Raw genomic sequence first — 21,072 nt, forward strand, 5'->3', positions numbered from 1 at the left:
TCTCCCCACCACTCACCTCTCTCTCCCCCCACTCTCTCCCCCCCTCACTCTCCTCCCCCCTCACTCTCTCCCCCCCTCACTCCCCCCCCTCACTCTCCTCCCCCCCTCACTCTCTCTCCCCCCCTCACTCTCTCCCCCCTCACTCTCCCCCCCTCACTCTCTCCCCCTCACTCTCTCCCCCCCTCACTCTCTCCCCCCCTCACTCCCCCCCTCACTCTCTCCCCCCCTCACTCTCTCCCCCCCTCACACTCTCCCCCCCTCACTCACTCCCCCCCCTCACTCTCCCCCCCTCACTCTCTCCCCCCTCACTCTCTCCCCCCCTCACTCTCTCCCCCCTCACTCTCTCCCCCCCTCACTCTCTCCCCCCCTCACTTCTCCCCCCTCACTCTCCCCCCTCACTCTCTCCCCCCCTCACTCTCTCCCCCCCTCACTCTCTCCCCCCTCACTCTCTCTCCCCCTCACTCTCTCCCCCCTCACTCTCTCCCCCCCTCACTCTCTCCCCCCTCACTCTCTCCCCCTCACTCTCTCCCCCCTCACTCTCTCCCCCTCACTCTCTCCCCCCTCACTCTCCCCCCTCACTCTCTCCCCCCTCACTCTCTCCTCCCTCCTCCCCCTCCTCTCTCCCCCCTCACTCTCTCCCCCTCACTCTCTCCCCCCTCACTCTCTCCCCCCTCACTCTCTCCCCCTCTCTCTCCCCCCCTCACTCTCTCCCCCCTCACTCTCTCCCCCCCCACTCTCTCACTCTCCCCCTCTCTCTCCCCCCTCTCTCTCCCCCCCTCACTCTCTCTCCCCCTCACTCTCTCCTCCCCTCACTCTCTCTCCCCCCCTCACTCGCGTTGCCTGGTATCTGACACCTGTGTAACTGTGTGATGAGGAATCAGTGCCAGTGGCTCTCTGAGTGACGTGCAGTAGCAGATGGGGACGCTGTTATTTTGGAGCCTGGGAACTGAGGGAACAAGTCACACCTCCGAGCGACGCTCCCTTATCAGCACCAGAGAGGAGTTTAAAACGAGGAACGATGACGCCAAGCTGGATCGGACAATAAATTCACCGGAACTGTAAGCCTAATTAGGCAGCAATTAGCCACTGACGTGCTTTGGAGCTGACACCCACCACGTCAGCCCTCTCCACATTTGTCACGTACGTCAAGGCTTGGCCCCGGCTTCCGAGGATCTGCTGTTCGTTTGAGGGCGTTCGGCAGGCAGCTCGACAAACCTGCAGGTGGAGTCCTCGCCTTGTGTTCGCACCTTTGCCCGAAGAACTGAACCTTTCCATCCCACTCGCTTTACCTCAAAGGTGCTTTTATTGTCACCTGTGGAAATTCCTTCCTGACATGCAGGCCAGAACAGTCTTACCACGGCCCGAGCACAGTCCACCATTAGCAAAGTGTGCAGAATTCAGCTCACACTGAGTAGGAAACAAACTGCAGATGCTGGTTTATATAAGAAAATAACTGCAGATGCTGGTACAGATCGAAGGTATTTATTCACAAAATCGTGGAGTAACTCAGCAGGTCAGGCAGCATCTCCGGAGAGAAGGAATGGGTGACGTTTCGGGTTGAGATCCTTCAGACTTGCGTTTCGGGTCGAGACCCTTCTTCAACTTTAGATAGTTCCTCTGTCCCTCTCTTCACCTCCTCCTTCCCAGATCTCCCTCTATCTTCCTGTCTCCACCTATATCCTTCCTTTGTCCCGCCCCCCCTGACATCAGTCTGAAGAAGGGTCCCGACCCGAAACGTCACCCATTCCTTCTCTGCCGAGATGCTGCCTGACCTGCTGAGTTACTCCAGCATTTTGTGAATAAATACCTTTGCAGATGCTGGTTTAAATGGAAGGTGGACACAAAATGCAGGAGTAACTCAGCGGGTCAGGCGGCATCTCAGGAGAGAAGGAACGGGTTGATGTTTCGGGCTTGAGATCTGACTGAAGAAGTTTTCACACTTTTTCACCCAGAGAGTTGTGAATCTGTGGAATTCTCTGCCACAGAGGGCAGTGGAGGCCAATTCACTGGATGCATTCAAAAGGAAGTTAGATAGAGCTCTAGGGGCTAGTGGAATCAAGGAATATGGGGAGAAGGCAGGCACGGGTTACTGATTGTGGATGATCAGCCATGATCTCAATGAATGGCGGTGCTGGCTCGAAGGGCGAAATGGCCTCCTCCTGCACCTATTGTCTATGTGGAACAAAAAGGGTTTTCTCTGTATAAAATATGTTCTAATATATTGTGTGTATATATATAAACATAGCACAAAAAGTAAGGAAATTTGTGTTTGGTAGATTATTTCTTTGTTGTAACAATGCTTCTTGGCAATAAATCTTATACCGTTGGAAAGCCTGTTTATTTCCCTTTTAAATGGTGCCACATTTGTAAGGAACATGCATATGTGGGATGAGCAGCAGAGCTGAGTATATGGGTTGCGCCCATGAAAAATGTGCCAAATCTTCTCTGCCAATGCCAAACAGCTTATTCTGCCATTGACTCTTGTTCGGTGTTGTTTGGTGGATTGGATGATTGAAGTATGAAGAAACAAGACATATTGGCAATTTAACAATTTATTCATTTAATAAACAGGAGCCTCAGTAACGTGTGGAAGAACCATACACAGCCACAACAGCCTGGCACCTCCTCCTCATGCTGGTCACCAACCTGGTCACACACTGTTGTGGGATGGCATCCCATTCTTCAACCAGCATTTGTCGCAAGTCAGCCAACGTGGTTGTGTTGGTCACTCTGGCATGAACAGCACGCCCAAGCTGATCCCACAAGTGTTCAATGGGGTTGAGGTCAGGACTGCTGGCAGGCCATTCCATCCTCTCCACTCCCAAATTCTGGAGGTAGTCTCTGAGAAACCCTGCTCTGTGGGGGCGAGCATTGTCATCTTGGAGGATAGAGTTCGGTCCCAGACTGTGGAGATATGGGATTGCCACTGGTTGCAGAATCTCATCTCGATATCTCTCTGCATTGAGATTGCCTCCAATGATGACAAGCCTCGTTTTTCCAGTGAGGGAGATGCCGCCCCACACCATCACACTGCCTCCACCAAAAGATGTTACTCTATCGGTGCAGCAATCAGCATAGCGTTCTCCGCGTCTTCTCCACACTTTGACCCTGTGATCCAACTGCCGTAGGCAGAATCTGGACTCATCGCTGAACATAACGTTCCTCCACATGTTCAGGTTCCAGTGCACGTGTTGCCGACACCAGCGCAAACGGGCCTGACGGTGAAGGGCAGTCATGGCAGGCCTCCTGGCAGCCCTATGAGACCGGAGATCGGCTGCGTGCAGTCTGTTCCGAATTGTCTGGGCAGAGAGCCGTCAGCCATATCATCCTGCAAACCTTGACTGCAAATCTGTAGAAGACAGCCTACGGTTCCTAAGTGCTGACAGGGTGAGGAAACGGTCTTCTTCGGGTGTCGTCTTCTTGGGACGCCCACTTCGCGGCCTGTCTCTGACATCCCCCGTTATATGGAACTTGGCCTTCACTTTGGAGATGGTACTAGGGCTCACTCCAAATAATGCCGCAACTTGGTTTTGCGGAACACCAGCTTGAAGTTGCCCTATCGCACGGGCCCTATCCAGATCAGTCAAACGTGGCATGCCGATTCTTGGAGCAGACACCTACTGACCGCTGTAGCAGGGCCCATGCTCACAGATGCTGCCAATCAGGTGCCAATCAGTGACCTGATTGTCAGCACCTGGGGGTACCAGAAGCTCAAAACAAGAGTCAATAGCAACAGCAGAATAAGCTGTTTGGCATTGGCAGAGAAGATTTGGCACATTTTTCATGGGCGCAACCCATATACTCAGCTCTGCTGCTCATCCCACAAATGCATGTTCCTTACAAATGTGGCACCATTTAAAAGGGAAATAAACAGGCTTTCCAACGGTATAAGATTTATTGCCAAGAAGCATTGTTACAACAAAGAAATAATCTACCAAACACAAATTTCCTTACTTTTTGTGTTATGTTTATATATCAAAAATGAATTATTGAGTTAACTAATGTTTTTTTAATCTTTTTTCATTAAACGTGTTGGATATCTGCAGTTGCCAAGAGCAAGTCAAAGTAAGTTAACAGTTTTATTATTTATTATTATTACCACTGTTAAATATCCAAAAGGCTAAATGTTTTGCTGACAGATTTTACTTGGGTAACTAATGGTGTGGAAAAGGAACGAGAGGGTGTTGTAGAAGGAAATAATGACGCCTTTTATTTGCCATTAAACTGCTGTTCGCTCATGAGGTAAATAATTCCCCAAAGAGATTTTAGAATAACTTTTTTTTTAAAAAAAGGTAACGAAAGAAACTTGGCAAAGGAGAGACACAAGGAATACTAATATTTTTTAGATTAGAGATACAGCGGTTGAAACAGGCCCTTCGGCCCACTGAGTCCGCACCGACCAGCGATCCCCGCACACTAACACTGTCCTATTTCAGTCTGAAGTTCAGACTGAAGAAGGGTCTCGACCCGAAACGTCACCCGTTCCTTCTCTCCTGAGATGCTGCCTGACCCGCTGAGTTACTCCAGCATTTTGTGAAATAAATACCTTCGATTTGTACCAGCATCTGCAGTTATTTTCTTAACACTATCCTACGCACACTAGGGACAATTTACGTTCATACCAAGCCAATTAACCGACAAACTTGTACATCTTTGGAGTGCGGGAGGAAACCGGAGCACCCGGAGAAAACCCACGCAGGTCACGGGGAGAACGTACAAACTCCGTGCAGACAGCACCCGTAGTCGGGATGGAACCCGGGTCTCTGGCGCTGTGAGGCAGCAACTCTACCGCTGCGCCACCGTGCTGCCCACGGTGCCAAACACAAAGTGCGGTCAGGCAGCATCCGTGTGTAAATGGATAGGGAACTATTGCTTTGGGGCTGACTTTTAAAACAAGGGGAGAGTACAGTGCTTAAATCTTTGTTGTAGTACATGTTATGGATGTCACTCAAGGTGAAATCTTGGACTCTTTGATTAGAAATAAAATCATTCAAAGAAAATCAACAAGAATGCTGCCAATCTACCACATTTCTCACCGTGCCTGACCGATGGGATTGATAGAGCGTCGTTTAGTTTAGTATGTGCTCACGTGTGCAGTGAAAAGGTTTTTGTTTATATCTCAGCACCATCATGAATGCTCCTTTGAACAGTCATGATGCATTGTCTTCTTAAAGAAGACTCTGAGTACATCTCTGAGAAGCCTGAAGAAGGGTCTCGACCTGAAACATCACCCATTCCATTCCTTCTCCACAGACAATAGACAATAGACAATAGGTGCAGGAGGAGGCCATTCGGCCCTTCGAGCCAGCACCGCCATTCAATGTGATCATGGCTGATCATCCACAATCTGTACCCCGTTCCTGCCTTCTCCCCATACCCCCTGACTCCGCTATCCTTAAGAGCTCTATCTAGCTCTCTCTTGAATGCATTCAGAGAATTGGCCTCCGCTGCCTTCTGAGGCAGGGAATTCCACAGATTCACAACTCTCTGACTAAAAAAGATAAATGTGTAGGAAAGAGCTGCAGATGCTGGTTTAAACCAAAGAGAGACACAAAATGCTGGAGTAACCCAGCGGAACAGGCAGCATCTCTGGGTCTGAAGAAGGGTCTCAACCCAAAACGTCACCCATTCCTTCTCTCCAGAGACGCTGTCTGTCCCGCTGAGTTACTCCAGCATTTTGTGTCTGTCTTCAGTTTAAACCAACATCTGCAGTTCTTTGCTACACATTTATCTTTTTCATGTCACCCATAGTATTCCTGTTCCTCGTTTTCTCTTACACTTCATTAGCTTTTATTGTGGAGTGATATTATTTTATTTCTTGCAGCTTCTATAGCTCTGAGTACATCGTTGATGCTTTTTATCCCTTTACCTAACGGCTTCATGTCAGGTAGACACAGAATGCTGGAGTAACTCAGCGGGACAGGCAGCATCTCTGGAGAGAGAGAAGGAATGGGTGACGTTTTGGGTTGAGACCCTTCTTCAAACCCAGAGATGCTGCTTGTTCCACTGGGTTACTCCAGCATTTTGTGTCTCTTCGGTTTAAACCAGCATCTGCAGTTCCTTCCTGCACTACACTTGGAATCGACTGTCTGTTTCATGAGTGTAGTGTGGGTCATGGGCATAATATGCCTTGCTTAGAGTAATTAGTGTAAATGAGACCTCAGAGTTCGAGATATTGCCATGGCAGAGGACACAAGCGTATTTTCACTTCCAATGGATTTAGAGGACTTTTAGGAGACAGAGTTGGTGATATATTTCAGGTGCTTTTGGGCTCTGGGGCATTGAGTGCAAACTTTATGACTATCAGTGGCACAGCGGTAGAGTTGCTGTCTTACAGCGAATGCAGCGCCGGAGACCCGGGTTCCATCCCGACTACGGGTGCTGTCTGTACGGAGTTTGTACGTTCTCCCTGTGACCTGCGTGGGTTTTCTCCGAGATCTTCGGTTTCCTCCCACACTCCACAGAAGTGAAGTTTTGTAGGTTAATTGGCTTGGTAAATGTAAAAATTGTCCCTGGTGGGTGTAGGATGGTGCCAATGTGCGGGGATCGCTGGTCGGCGCGGACCCGGTGGGCCGAAAGGGCCTGTTTCCGCGCTGTATCTCTAAACTAAACTAGACTATAGTAGACCATGAGTTTGTGCCAATGATTTACTACCCTGTAAGTTATGAAATTTCTCCTCACTTTAGTCCTAAAGGGCTCTCCTTTACTTTGGAACTGCAGTTCCTGAGCCAAGGAAAACATTTTCTCCACATCTGCCGGAACTTTGTGCCTTTAATGAATGCATGTTCTGTTCTTCCCAACTCGGGAATATAAAGAGTTAGATAGAGCTCTTCGAGCTAGTGGAATCAAGGGATATGGGGAGAAGGCAGGAACGGGGAACAGATTGTGGATGATCAGCCATGATCACAATGAATGGCGGTGCTGGCTCGAAGGGCTGAATGGCCTCCTCCTGCACCTATTTTCTATGTTTCTGTGTAAACCCAAACTCACTCTCACTCGCCATCCCAGGAACCAATCCGATGAATCTTTGCTGCATTTTCTTGACATGTTTATTCTTTCTGAAGACAGATACAATACAATACAATACAATACAATACAATATATCTTTATTGTCATTGTACCCAGGGGGTACAAAATGCTGAGTAACTCAGCGGCTCAGGCAGCATCTCTGGAGAGAAGGAATGGGTGACGTTTCGGGTTGAGACCTTTCTTCAGACTGAATGTCACGGGAAAGGGAAACGAGAGGTATAAAGATGACATGAAGAGATAAAGAACAATGAATGAAAGATGTGCAAAAAAGTAACGATGATAAAGGAAACAGGTTAGCTGTTTGTTGGGTGAAAATGAGAAGCTGGTGCGACTTGGGTGGGGGATGGATGGAGAGAGAGGGAAAACTGTTCAGTCGGAGCGTTGTAAATCTGTGGAATTCTCTGCCTCAAAAGGCAGTGGAGGCCAATTCTCTGAATATGTTCAAGAGAGAGCTAGATAGAGCTCTTAAGGATAGCGGAGTCAGGGAGTATGGGGAGAAGGCAGGAACGGGGTACTGATTGAGAATGATCAGCCATGATCACATTGAATGGTGGTGCTGGCTCGAAGGGCCAAATGGCCTCCTCCTGCACCTATTGTCTATTGTATCTATTGAGAGAGAGGGAATGCCGGCGTTACTTGAACTTAGAGAAATCAATGTTCATACCGCTGGGCTGTAAGCTGCCCAAGCGAAATATGAGGAGGTGTTCCCCCAATTTGCGTTTAGCCTCACTCTGACAATGGAGGAGACCGAGGACAGAAAGGTCAGTGTGGGAATGGGAAGGAGAATTAAAATGTTTAAGAACCGGGAGATCAGGTAGGTTCAGGCGGACTGAGGGAAGGTGTTCAGCGAAACAATCGTGCAGTCTACGTTTTGTTTGATGATGAGACCAAAATCTTACACAATTCTCCAAGTTTGCTCCCATTATAGATCGATGTAATTGTAGGAAGATAGATTTACTCTTGTATTCAACGAATAGAAAGTACAGCACTTTATCATTGTTACTTTTTTTGCAAATTTTTCATTCATTTGTTCTGTACTTCTCTATGTCACTATCTCTATCTCTCGTTTCCCTTTCCCCCGACTCTCACTCCGAAGAAGGGTCTCGACCCAAAACGTCACCTATTCCTTTTCCCCAGTGATGCTGCCTGTCCCGCTGAGTTACAACAGCTTTTTGCGTCTATCTTCAGTTTAAACCAGCATCTGCAGTTCTTTACTACACACGGTGGTGCAGCGGTAGAGTTGCTGCCTTACAGCGAATGCAGCGCCGGAGACCTGGGTTCCATCCCGACTACGGGTGCCGTCTGTACGGAGTTTGTACGTTCTCCCCGTGACCTGCGTGGGTTTTCTCCGAGATCTTCCATTTCCTCCCACACTCGGGACGTACAGGTTTGCAGGTTAATTGGCTTGGTGCATGTGTAAATTGTCCCTGGTGGGTGTAGGATAGTGTTAGTGTGCGGGGATCGCTGGGCGGCGCGGACCCGGTGGGGTGAAGGGCCTGTTTCCGTGCTGTATCTCTAAACTAAAAACATGACAAGTAACGTTGATAAGTGGATAAGTTACACATTCTGAAGAAGGGTCCCGTCCCGAAATGTCATCAATCCTCATCTCAACAAGTGTCCCGACCTGAAATGGTGCCCATCCATGTTCTCCAGAGAAGCTGCCTGACCCATTGAGTCACTCCAGCAATTTGTACTTTAGGCTGATGGCTCTTGGAAAGTTTTTGGGCCACATGTGATGTGTCATTTCGCACCCAGCAGCCTCTTGAGATTTGAGCAGGTGTTTTGATAACTGATGTGGAAACAAGGATTTAGCTGTTCACCAGACACTCTTTCTGAATCAGTCAATGCTGTCCTGGGGTATTCCGCAGCCAAAATGTCACCTGGAGTATCTTGGTGCACAACGTCCACACAACTACAAAAGGGAAGCACCAGGTTCCAGGGTAGAAGTGTGTCAGGCCAAAGGAAGACAGTCTAGTGCTTTGAGGGCTGTTAGTGATGTTGTTGGCAGCTATTTCAGAGTGATCCAGGAGCGGTTTTTAATGTTGGTGGTGTTTTAACTCAGAAGTCAACGAGCTGTTGTCTAGCGTAAAAGACACAAAGTGCCAAGACACCAAGACACAACGTAACTCAGCTGGTCAGGCAGCCTCCTTGGAGATCATGTTTTAGGTGATGTTTTGTGTTGAGACCCTTCTTCAGACTGATTGTGTTTGGTGGGGTGGGGGAAGAAAGCTGGGAGAGTCGGGGTAGGGCAAAAGCAGGTGTATTTCCCATTATATATGTATTTAAAGGGAGATACAGTATTGTAGTGGGTGCGAAACCGGAATAAGGCGAGGGGCCAGGTGGATTCCACAGGGGTTCTGCAATAGATTTGAAACTACTTCAGCGGGAGACTGAACAATGGTCTCGCGCTAAAATCCCAGCTACTTATCTCCGTAGCTGGGAGCCGCCCCCAGACCAGTCCATCACCTGGACTGACCAGGGGGTTGACCCAAGGAGTGGCCTAACCCCCAGGGAGTGCCACAGGACCCCCCCCCCCCCCAAGAACCAGAGACACAAAACGGACAGGGGGGCGCACGAGGCGACCAGCCCGGGTGCGCACATTGCCCGGCGATGACCGGCCGACAGGAGGAGGGGATGGAGCAGCCACCGGAGGGGATACCCGAGACGGAGGGAGACCGCGCCCGCGGGCGGGGCCACGCAACCAGCTGATCAATGTCCACGGGCGCTGGCTTCAGCCGCGCGACAGAAACGCTCTCACCCCATGGCCAGGACAAACGTGGACGAGCCATGCTCCAGGACCCGGAAGGGAGAGGTGTCCGATGAGTATGCCTGCGCAGGAAGACGAACTGGCAGTCCCCCAGAGCAGAGGGAGCGTGCGGACGCAAGGACCCGTGACCGGACGTGGGCACCGGCGCCAGCCTGCCCGCCGTGCGCCGGAGACGTTGCAGGGCGTCCGTACACACAATATCCATATGCTCAAAGTGTGAAAGCTTGCAAAGAGGTTTCATTGCAGACACTTTCTGTGAGGCTCTCATCCCGACTGTAGACTTCACTACACGTGTGCAACTAATTCCAGGATCTGGCCGGCTGTTTTCAAGCCCTGTGGGACTGAGTTATTCGGGCTGCTTTTCTTCAGAACTGCTGTGCAATTGAGATTGCAGAAACCCCCATCCAACCCCATGGAACGTTTAGCCATTGAAATACTTCCACTAGCAAAGAGCCACGGCTTCTTGGAATCGTATAGTCATTACTGAGGCATTGGTCGATGAGCCCCACCTCATTAAGATGCCTGAATTCGCACACCATCACGTCAGCAATTCTCGCTTTGACAATTGGAACCATTAGCTGTAATGGACTGTGATTCCCACTTCACCCTGTGGCTGATGTGAAACTTCATCGCCAAACCTCTTTTCACATCGACTTCTCCAATTTTCACATGAACATCGACTTCTCCAACTTTAGATAGTTCCTCTGTCCCTCCCTTCCCCTCCCCCTTCCTAGATCTCCCTCTATCTTCTTGTCTCCACTTATATCCTTCCTTTGTCCCGCCCCCCTGACATCAGTCTGAAGAAGGGTCTCGACCCGAAACGTCACCCATTCCATCTCTCCTGAGATGCTGCCTGACCTGCTGAGTTACTCCAGCATTTTGTGAATAAATATCTTCGATTTGTACCAGCATCTGCAGTTATTTTCTTATACTTCTTTCACAGAATCAGAGTGGTTACACCATGGGAAAAGGCCCCAGGGCTGATGACTGTATAAAGGGCCACTGCCCTACCCTCAATTGTTCAATGGTACGTTATTGTCACTTGTACCGAGATGGAGCCATAGAGTGATACAGCGTGGAAACAGGCCCTTCGGCCCAACTTGCCCTCACCGGCCAACATGTCCCCCATCAACATCAGTTCCACCTGCCTGCGCTTGGTCCATATCCCTCCAAACCTATCTTATCCATGTACCTGTCTAAATGTTTCTTCAACTGTGATAAGGTGATGGATCTGTGGAATTCATTGCCACAGAAGACTGCAGGCCAGGTCAATGGACATTTTTAAGGCTGAGATTGATTGATTTTTGATTAGTACGGGTGTCGAGGGTTATGGGGAGAAGGCAGGAGAATGGGGTTGAGAGGGAGATAGATCAGCCATGATTGAATGGTGGAGTAGAGTTGATCGGCCGAATGGCCTAATTCTTTTCCTATCACTTATGAACTTGATAGTCCCAGCCTCAACTACCTCCTCCGGCAGCTCATTCCATACACCCACCACCCTTTGTGTGAAAAAGTTACCCCTCGGGTTCCCATTCAATTCCCCCCCCCACCTTAGACCTATGTCCTCTGGTTTTCGGTTCCAGATACAGGTACAGTGAAATTTGTTTTTGTACACAGTTCAGTACAAGTATCACTATACATAAGCAGTTATATACATCTTAGATAGGCAGTGTAAGAAAATAACTGCAGATGCTGGTCCAAATCGAAGGTATTTATTTCACAAAGTGCTGGAGTAACTCAGCAGGTCAGGCAGCATCTCCGGAGAGAAGGAATGGGTGACGTTTCAGGGTCGAGACCCTTCTTCAGACTCACAGATACAGTACGAGTGTACAGCAGCAGTACACTGAGACAGTGCACAGAGTCACCGGTTTGGGGCCATTTTCGAGTCCCAGTTGTAAGTGCAGGATTCTTGACCTGACCGTGAAGGCCCGTTGTCATGGCGACGTTGAAGGGTCGGCCTGGCCAAGCGTGGCCGTAGTGCCCTCCGCCGCTGCAGGCCACGTCCGCATCTGGTCACCCTGCTCACAGCCCCACGTACTCCTGCCTCCCTGCCTCCAAGGACTACCCCTGACGACATGTTGCAAATCCTGAGTGTAAAGATGTTCCCTGGTGTCCACTTCTTACGTGTGATGTTGCTTCACATCATCTCCACAGTCTTTGCCAGTTGCAGGTCCACTTTCACACTGCCCTCACCCCACATGGCCTCCGCACTGTCAAAGCAGCCACAGCCAGACATAAAAACAGCTATATTTCCACAAGTAGTAGACCCAACCCAATTACCAAAAGTCTGTAGTCTCTTCCTGATCTGGTTTTGTTTCACTCACATGTTGAAACAGTAATATTATATTCTTATTGTTTTATGCTTTATTCTTAATTGTTTACTGTATGTTCGTGTTGTTACTTGCGAGCGGAGCACCAAGGCACATTCCTTGTATGTGCACATACTTGGCCAATAAACTTATTCATTCATTCTTCCAGAACCAGGGGTCACAGCTTAAGGATAAGGGGGAAGTCTTTTAGGACCGAGATGAGAAAACATTTCTTCACACAGAGAGTGGTGAATCTGTGGAATTCTCTGCCACAGAAGGTAGTTGAGGCCAGTTCATTGGCTATATTTAAGAGGGAGTTAGATGTGGCCCTTGTGGCTAAAGGGATCAGGGGGTATGGAGAGAAGGCAGGTACGGGATACTGAGCTGGATGATCAGCCATGATCATATTGAATGGCGGTGCAGGCTCGAGGGGCCGAATGGCCTACTCCTGCACCTATTTTCTATGTTTCTATTCATTCACCTTAGTGCAGTCTTCCCTTCCAGGCAGGGTAGCCTCCTGTACCTCTGTGTCAAGCATCGAACAGTCTAGCAAAGCAATGTTTGTGCCAAACCTGATACCAAGTTAAACCGATCTCATCTGCCTGCACGCCATCCTTATCCCTGTGTTCCCTGCACATCCATGTGCCTGTCTTCGAGCGTCAAACTGCACTATCATAACCTGCCTCCACCACCACCACCCACGGCAGCACAATCCAGGCACCCACCACTCTCTGTAAAAGCACCTCCACCTGCACATCTCTTTCAAGAACTGTCTTGGTCACTGGGGCTGGTAGAACCGCTGCCTCACGGGACCACAAACCCTGGTTCCATCCTGACCTCGGATGGCTGTCTGCTTGTGGAGTCCATACGTTCTCCCTCTTTCCTCCCACATCTGAAGGACGTGTGGGTGTGCAGGTTCATTGGCTTGTGTAAATTGCCTTGTAATTTGTAGGCAGTGGGATAGAAAATAGGTACAGGAGGAGGCCATTCGGCCCTTCGAGCCAGCACCGCCATTCATTGTGATCATGGCTGCTCATCCACAATCAGTAACCCGTGCCTGCCTTCTCCCCATATCCCTTGATTCCACTAGTCCCTAGAGCTCCATCTGACTCTTTTAAATCCATCCAGTGAATCGGCCTCCACTGCCCTCTGTGGCAGAGAATTCCACAAATTCACAACTCTCTGGGTAAGAACGTTTTTTCTCACCTCAGATTTAAATGGCCTCCGCTTTATTCTTAGACTGTGGCTAAGTCACAGGACTAGTGTACGGGGTGATCGCTGGTCGGCGCGGGCTGGGCGGGACGAATGGCCTGTTTCCACGCTGCAGGGGGTATGGGGAGAAGGCAGGAACGGGGTACTGATTGAGAATGATCAGCCATGATCACATTGAATGGCGGTGCTGGCTCGAAGGGCCGAATGGCCTCCTCCTGCACCTATTGTCTATTGTCTATCTCTAAACTAAACTCAGCACTGGCTCCTGGCAACGCAAGAACTGACTGGGTGCTGGTTCTCCCTCCACAGGTCCATCCTAGTGCAGATGGTGAGTGCTGCCGGAACAGGGTACTGCTTCAATGCCAAGAGGAGTCGTCTACGGGACAAGCTGGTGCTCAGGAAACATGATCCCCAAGGTAAACGTGACGAGTGGCTGAAACAAACCCTGACTGGCCCAGTTGCTGCCTGCACTAAACGGCTCGTGCAAGCCACATACACCAACCGATCAGCCAAAACATTGTGACCTGATCAGCCAAAACATTATGCCCACCTGCCTAATATGCTGTTGGTCCTCCGTGTGCAGCCCCATACGCAGCAGGGTGCGATGCACTGTGTATTGTGACACATTCCTCCCGTCACCACCATTAACATTTTCTGTGACTTGTGCCACAGTCGACCTTCTGTCGGTTCGGACCAGACGGGATAGCCTTCGTTGCCCTCGCGCATCGATGATCCTTGGGCGCCCAACACCCTGTCTGTCACCGGTTTGTGGTTTGTCCCTCCTTGGACCACTGTCGGTCGGTACTCACCACTGCTGACCGGGAGCACCCCACAAGCCTTGCCGTTTCACAGATGCTCTGACCCAGTCGTCTGGCCATAACAATTTGGCCCTTGTCAAAGTCGCTCAGGTCTTTACTCCTGCCCATTTCTCCTGCATCCAACACATCAACTTCAAGAACTGACTGTTCACTTGCTGCCTAATATATCCCACCCCTTGACAGGTGCCATTGTAACAAGATAATCAATGTTATTCACTTCGCCTGTCAGTGGTCATAATGTTTTGGCTGATCGGTGTATTCATTACATGTAAAGGGAGCGTACATCGGTGGTGAAGATGAACCCCTTAGAGCCAAGCAATTGGAAAAATGTCAAGTGGGGACGCTACCTGAGATTTCACGTGTGTGTGTCTCCACAGATGCTGCCCGACCCGCTGAGTGTTTCCAGCTGAAGATGGACACAAAATGCTGGAGTAACTGTGCGGGACAGGCAGCATCTCTGAAGATGGGACTCGACCCGAAATGTCACCTATTCCTTCTCTCCAGACTGTTTCCAGCTCTTTGTTTTAAGTTCAGCCGACCAGCGTCTGCAGTTTTTGATATTTCAGCCCCTTCCGGCTTGTATGTGATAATTTGGACGTTAAAAATACAGTGCGGAATCTCTGGACGATGTTACTAGGCAATGTCTGGTTTTGTAACCACCTTCAGCCGTCATTCAATGGTTCGATGCATTTATTGTCTGCAGACTTCACTTTAGAGATACAGCGCGGAAACAGGCCCATCAGCCCCCCGAGTCCGCACCGACCAGCGATCCCCGCACATCAACACTATCCTACCCACCGGGGACTACTTACAGTTTTTATCAAAGCCTATTAGTCTACAAACCTGTAGGTCCTTGGAGTATGGGAGGAAACCGGAGCACCCGGAGAAATCCCACGCAGGTCACGGGGAGAACGTACAATCTCCGTACAGACGGCGCCCGTAGTCAGGATCGAACCCGGGTCTCTGGCGCTGTGAGGCAGCAACTCTACCGGCTGCCCTTTAAGTGATTCCCAAATCAGCCTGAATTAGACTGTTACACATGTCCCACAACTGGACAGGTGTAGCTGGGTCCAAGCGAGTGCCCATGGCTATGTCCAGGCTTGATAGCAACATCTGTGCTAGGGTACTGTCCGATTCACCTCTACCCCATTGTGGACATTGACTATGGAACTGATGTTCCTACATAGTTCTCAGCGTTGTAGCGCACCAGTTCCACAGACAAAGTCCAATGTCCGCAATGGGTTAGAGGTGAATAGGACAGTACCCTAGCTTATGGAAGGGCCGTTCAGAAGCCTGATAACAGAGGGGAAGAAGCCGTTCCTGAGTCTGGTGGTGCGCGCTTTCAAGCTTTTGTACCTTCTGCCAGACGGGAGCGGGGAGAAGAAGGAATGACCGGGGTGGGACAAGTCTTTGATCATGTTAACTGCTTTTCAGATGGGCAAATGGATATTACCTTGTGCTTCCTCTCCATTAACCCCATCTTTAGAAGCTCTGGTGCCCGCCCTCTAACTTGCACCATCCAATCTGCCTTTCACACCAAGGCTCACTGACCTGTGTGACTCTTGTTTAAGTGATGGCTTGATATTTGAAATTCCTATTACTGTTTTCAAATGCCTCCATTGTCTTCCTTCCCTGCGCCTCTAATTTCCACAATCCCTATACCTGCTGCCTTTGTTTTGGAGACAGTCACGGTGGCGCAGCGGTAGAGTTGCCGCCTCACAGCGCCAGAGACCTGGATTCCATCCTGACTACGGGTGCTGTCTGTGCGGAGTTTGCACGTTCTCCCTGTGACCGAGCGGGTTCTCTCCCGGTGCTCCGGTTTCCTCCCACACTCCAAAGGCGTGCAGGTTTGTAGGTTAATTGGCTTCTGCAATTGTTCCTGGTGCTTAGGATAGAACTAGTGCATGGGGTGATCATTGGTGTGCGGACTCAGTGGGCCGGAGGCCCTGTTTCTATGCTGTATCTCTAAAGTCTAAATATTTCAACAGACAATAGACAATAGGTGCAGGAGGAGGCCATTTGCCCCTTCGAGCCAGCAACGCCATTCAATGTGATCATGGCTGATCATTCTCAATCAGTACCCCGTTCCTGCCTTCTCCCCATACCCCCTGACTCCGCTATCCTTAAGAGCTCTATCTAGCTCTCTCTTGAATGCATTCAGAGAATTGGCCTCCACTGCCTTCTGAGGCAGAGAATTCCACAGATTCACAACTCTCTGACTGAAAAAGTTTTTCCTCATCTCAGTTCTAAATGGCCTACCCCTTATTCTTAAACTGTGGCCCCTTGTTCTGGACTCCCCCAACATTGGGAACATGTTTCCTGCCTCTAACGTGTCCAAACCCTTAATAATCTTATACGTTTCGATAAGATCTCCTCTCATCCTTCTAAATTCCAGTGTATACAAGCCTAGTCGCTCCAGTCTTTCAACATATGAAAGTCCCGCCATTCCGGGAATTAACCTAGTAAACCTACGCTGCACGCCCTCAATAGCAAGAATATCCTTCCTCAAATTTGGAGACCAAAACTGCACACAGTACTCCAGGTGCGGTCTCACTAGGGCCCTGTACAACTGCACACAGTACTCCAGGTGCGGTCTCACTAGGGCCCTGTACAACTGCACACAGTACTCCAGGTGCGGTCTCACCAGCGCCCTGTACAACTGCAGAAGGACCTCTTTGCTCCTTGCAATTTCCTTGCATGTTGTGAGACCTCCCTGGGTACATGCTGCTGTGTGACAGTTGCTATATGAATGAAAGATTGCAATTTTCTTAAACGCAATTGCTTATTTTTCATCGTTTCATGGTAATCTATTTTTCTTACAGTGAACAAGCATGTCCTTTTCTTTGAAAAGAGGAAAATCAGGTCAATCTGATGCAGAACTCGTGGAATTTGGAATGACTACCGTTGGCAAGGCACACTTGGTGAAGGTGACATTTCACAGGAAGACAATAAAACAAGACGGGCTCACTCTGTAAACACTTTTATTTCCAAGTTGTTAGTTATCCTTAGAAATGTACTATAAAGACCTTTGGATTGATCCGTGTCGAATGTCTCGATTCCTCGTCTCGTCGTGAAGCGGGCAGCTTTGCCTAAAAGAGTTCTGCTGGGAGCTGTGCTCTGCAGGGGTAGCTGGTCTGTGTCCCTTGTGCCTGAGTGCTGACGGTGGCAATGGCACCCGCTCTCCTGCTCATCTCCTCCAGGTCCAGGCAAGGATAGTTGGCCATGTAGAATGCCAGGGCGCCCACAAAGCTGTCTCCCGCACCCTTTAAAGAGAAGACAAGAATGGAAAGTAGAACGTATACAGTCAATTGTCGGGTCCCAGAGAATGTAGATGAACAGAGGTGGCACGGCAGTAGAGCCGCTGCCTCACAGTGCCATGGACACGGCTTCGATCCTGACCGCGGGCACTGTCTGTACGGAGGCAAATTGTGGGTAAATCTCCCCTGGCGTGTAGAGAGTGGATGAGAAAGTGCAGTGATATAGAACCGGTGTGAAAGGGTGATGGATGGTCGGTGTGGACTCGGTGGGCTGAAGGGCCCGTTTCCACGTCTTATCTTTAAAATCTGGATAAAAAGGGTGATGTCTGGAAAGAGCGTGGAGAGATTGACAGGGTCTTGGAGCTCACTATGTAGGGCAAAACAAATCCTCACCAACTAAATGAATTGCCATTAGGTCTCTGTAAGAAAATAACTGCAGATGCTGGTACAAATCGAAGGTATTTATTCACAAAGTGCTGGAGTAACTCAGCAGGTCAGGCAGCATCTCGGGAGAGAGGGAATGGGTGACGTTTTGGGTCGAGACCCTTCTTCAGACTGATGTCAGGGGGGCGGGACAAAGGAAGGATATAGGTGGAGACAGGAAGATAGTGGGAGATCTGGGAAGGGGGAGGGGAAGAGAGGGACAGAGGAACTATCTAAAGTTGGAGAAGTCAATGTTCATACCACTGGGCTGCAAGCTGCCCAGGCGAAATATGAGGTGCTGTTCCTCCAATTTCAGGTGGGCCTCACTATGGCACTGGAGGAGGCCCATGACAGAAAGGTCGGACTGAGAGTGGGAGGGGGAGTTGAAGTGCTCAGCCACCGGGAGATCAGGTTGGTTAAGGCGGACTGAGCGAAGGTGTTGGGCGAAGTGATCGCCGAGCCTGTGTTTGGTTTCGCCGATGTAAATAAGTTGACATTTAGAGCAGCGGATGCAATAGATGAGGTTGGAGGAGGTGCAGGTGAACCTCTGTCTCTCCTGGAAAGACTGTTTGGGTCCTTGGATGGAGTTGAGGGGGAAGTAAAGGGACAGGTGTTGCATCTCGTGCGGTTGCAGAGGAAAGTGCCCGGGGATGGGGTGGTTTGGTTGGGAAGAGATGAGTGGACCAGGGAGTTACGGAGGGAACGGTCTCTGCGGAACGCAGAAAGGGGAGGGGATGGGAAGATGTGGCCAGTGGTGGGGTCTCGTTGTAGGTGACGGAAATGTTGGCGGATGATTTGTTGGATCCGCTGACTGGTGGGGTGGAAGGTGAGAACGAGGGGGATTCTGTCCTTGTTACGAGTGGGGGGAGGGGGAGCAAGAGCGGAGCTGCGGGATATAGAAGAGACCCTAGTGAGAGCCTCATCTATAATGGAAGAGGGGAAGCCCCGTTTCCTGAAGAATGAGGACATCTCCTTTTGCCCTAGTGTGAAACACCTCATCCCGGGCGCAGATGCGGCGTAGACGGAGGAATTGGGAGTAGGGGATAGACTTTTTGCAGGAGACAGGGTTGGAAGAAGTGTAGTCCAGATAGCTGTGCGAGTCAGTGGGTTTATAGTGGATGTCAGTCACTAGTCTGTCTCCTGTGATGGAGATGGTGAGGTCCAGAAACGGGAGGGAGATGTCGGAGATAGTCCAGGTATATTTAAGGGCAGGGTGGAAATTGGAAGTGAAGTGTATGAAGTCAGTGAGGTGCGACCTGTTGCTGGGCCTGGGAGCCGGGTACAGCGACGGCTTCGACCTGACGCTGGGCGGTGGAGCGGTCCTGAGATGCAGCCTGACCTGAGTTACTCCAGCACTTTGTGAATAAATACCATTAGGTCTCTAATACATGGCGTTTAGTTTAGAGATACAGTGCAGACACGCCCACTGAGTCCGCGCCAACCAGCGTTCACCATACTCAAACACTATCCTACACACCAGGAACGATTTACAATTTACACAAGCCAATTAACCTCGAAACCCGCACTTCTTTGTAATGTTGGTGGAAACCGGAGCACCCGGAGAAAACCCACGCGGTCACTGGGAGAACGTGCAAACTCCACACACGGACAGCGCCTGAGGTCAGGGTGGAACCCGGGTCTCTGGTGTCGTGAGGCATCGGTTCTACCAGCTCCGCCACTTTGGTCCAACAGCCTTTCGCTGTGTTTTAAAGCATATTTGACCTAACTTTTGGGTTATAATGAAAATCATCAAACAGAATCCATTAAATCTTTTCCCCTTCACCTTAAACCTATGTCCTCTGGTCCTCGATTCCCCTACTCTGGGCAAAAGACTGTGTATCTACCCGATCTATTCCTCTCATGATTTTGTACACCTGTATAAGATCTCCCCTCAGCCTCCTGCGCTCCATGGAATAGAGACCCAGCCTACTCAACCTCTCCCTGTAGCTCACACCCTCTAGTCCTGGCAACATCCTCATAAATCTTCTCTGAACCCTTTCCAGCTTGACAATATCTTTCCTATAACATGGTGCCCAGAACTGAACACAATATTCTAAAGGCGATCTCACCAACGTCTTATACAACTGCAACACAACCTCCCAACTTCTATACTCATTACTCTGACTGATGAAGGCCAAAGTGCCAAAAGCCTTTTTGACCACCTTATCTACCTGTGACTCCACCTTCAAGGAACTATGCACCTGTACTCCTAGATCCCTCTGCTCTACAACACTACCCAGAGGCCGACCATTTACTGTGTAGGTCCTGCCCTTGTTCGACGTCCCAAAATGCAACACCTCACACTTCTCTGTATTAAATTCCATCAACCATTCCTCCACCCACCTGGCCAATCGATCCAGATCCTGCTGCAATCGTTCACAACCATCTTCACTATCTGCAAAACCACCCACTTTATCATCGGTAAACTTGCCCTGTATGTTCTCATTCAAATCATTGATCTACAATGATCTACTTTTTCCTTGAGCCACATCCCCTTCGATGTCTCGTTTTCACGCCTTGCACTTCCTTATCTCTGCACCTCCCTCTCCCCTGACTCTCAATCTGAAGAAGAGTCTCGACCGGAAATGTCCAGAGATGCTGCTTGTACCATTGAGTTACTCCAGCATTGTTTGTCTATCTCTGGAGTAACTCTCTGGAGGGTCAGGCAGCATCTCTGGAGAAAAAGGATGGGTGACGTTTTGGGTCGGGGCCCTTCTTCAGGCTCTGAAGATGGGTCCTGACCTGAAACGTTACCCAACTTTTTGATTCTTACGCAGTAGCATGACAGAGAGCATGCCAGTCTGAAGAAGGGTCTCAACCCGAAACGTCACCCATTCCTTCTCTCCAGAGATGCTGCCTGACCCGCTGAGTTACTCCAGCATTTTGTGTCCATCTTCGGTTTAAACCAGCATCTGCAGTTCCTTCCTACACATGATAGATCCTAGATAGAGCTCTTAAGGATAGCGGAGTCAGGGGGTATGGGGAGAAGGCAGGAACGGGGTACTGATTGAGAACGATCAGCCATGATCACATTGAATGGCGGTGTTGGCGCAAAGGGCCGAATGGCCTCCTCCTGCACCTATTGTCCATTGTCTATTGATAGAGATCGTGCTGGAATGTTTGTGTGAAGTAATGGCAAATGGAATTTAACCCTGACAAAACCCAGGTGATGTGTTTCAGAAGACAAATAAATGTAGTGGCCACAAAATACTGGAGTAACTCAGCGGGTCAGACAGCATCTTTGGAGTTTCGGGTCG

The 21,072-nt window shown here is 49.8% G+C and overlaps 2 protein-coding genes across 4 annotated transcripts in view; one reads left to right on the plus strand and one right to left on the minus strand.

The window, feature by feature from the left end:
* The window catches only part of mrpl33 (mitochondrial ribosomal protein L33), a 27,543-nt gene extending 10,371 nt beyond the window's left edge, over positions 1–17,172 (plus strand). For both annotated transcript variants that reach the window (XM_078398783.1, XM_078398782.1), the window contains exons 2-4: positions 4,047–4,065; positions 13,627–13,733; positions 16,958–17,172. In XM_078398783.1, coding sequence (XP_078254909.1) covers positions 4,047–4,065; positions 13,627–13,733; positions 16,958–17,007 — 176 coding nt within the window. In that variant the 3' untranslated portion in view covers positions 17,008–17,172. The remainder of the gene's footprint in view (positions 1–4,046; positions 4,066–13,626; positions 13,734–16,957) is intronic.
* rbks (ribokinase) overlaps positions 17,106–21,072 on the minus strand; it is a 168,507-nt gene continuing 164,540 nt past the window's right edge. For both annotated transcript variants that reach the window (XM_078398781.1, XM_078398780.1), the window contains one exon: positions 17,106–17,398. In XM_078398781.1, the coding sequence (XP_078254907.1) occupies positions 17,225–17,398 (174 nt within the window). In that variant the 3' untranslated portion in view covers positions 17,106–17,224. The remainder of the gene's footprint in view (positions 17,399–21,072) is intronic.

Source organism: Rhinoraja longicauda, chromosome 5 (assembly GCF_053455715.1).
Source record: "Rhinoraja longicauda isolate Sanriku21f chromosome 5, sRhiLon1.1, whole genome shotgun sequence".
NCBI lineage: Eukaryota > Metazoa > Chordata > Chondrichthyes > Rajiformes > Arhynchobatidae > Rhinoraja > Rhinoraja longicauda.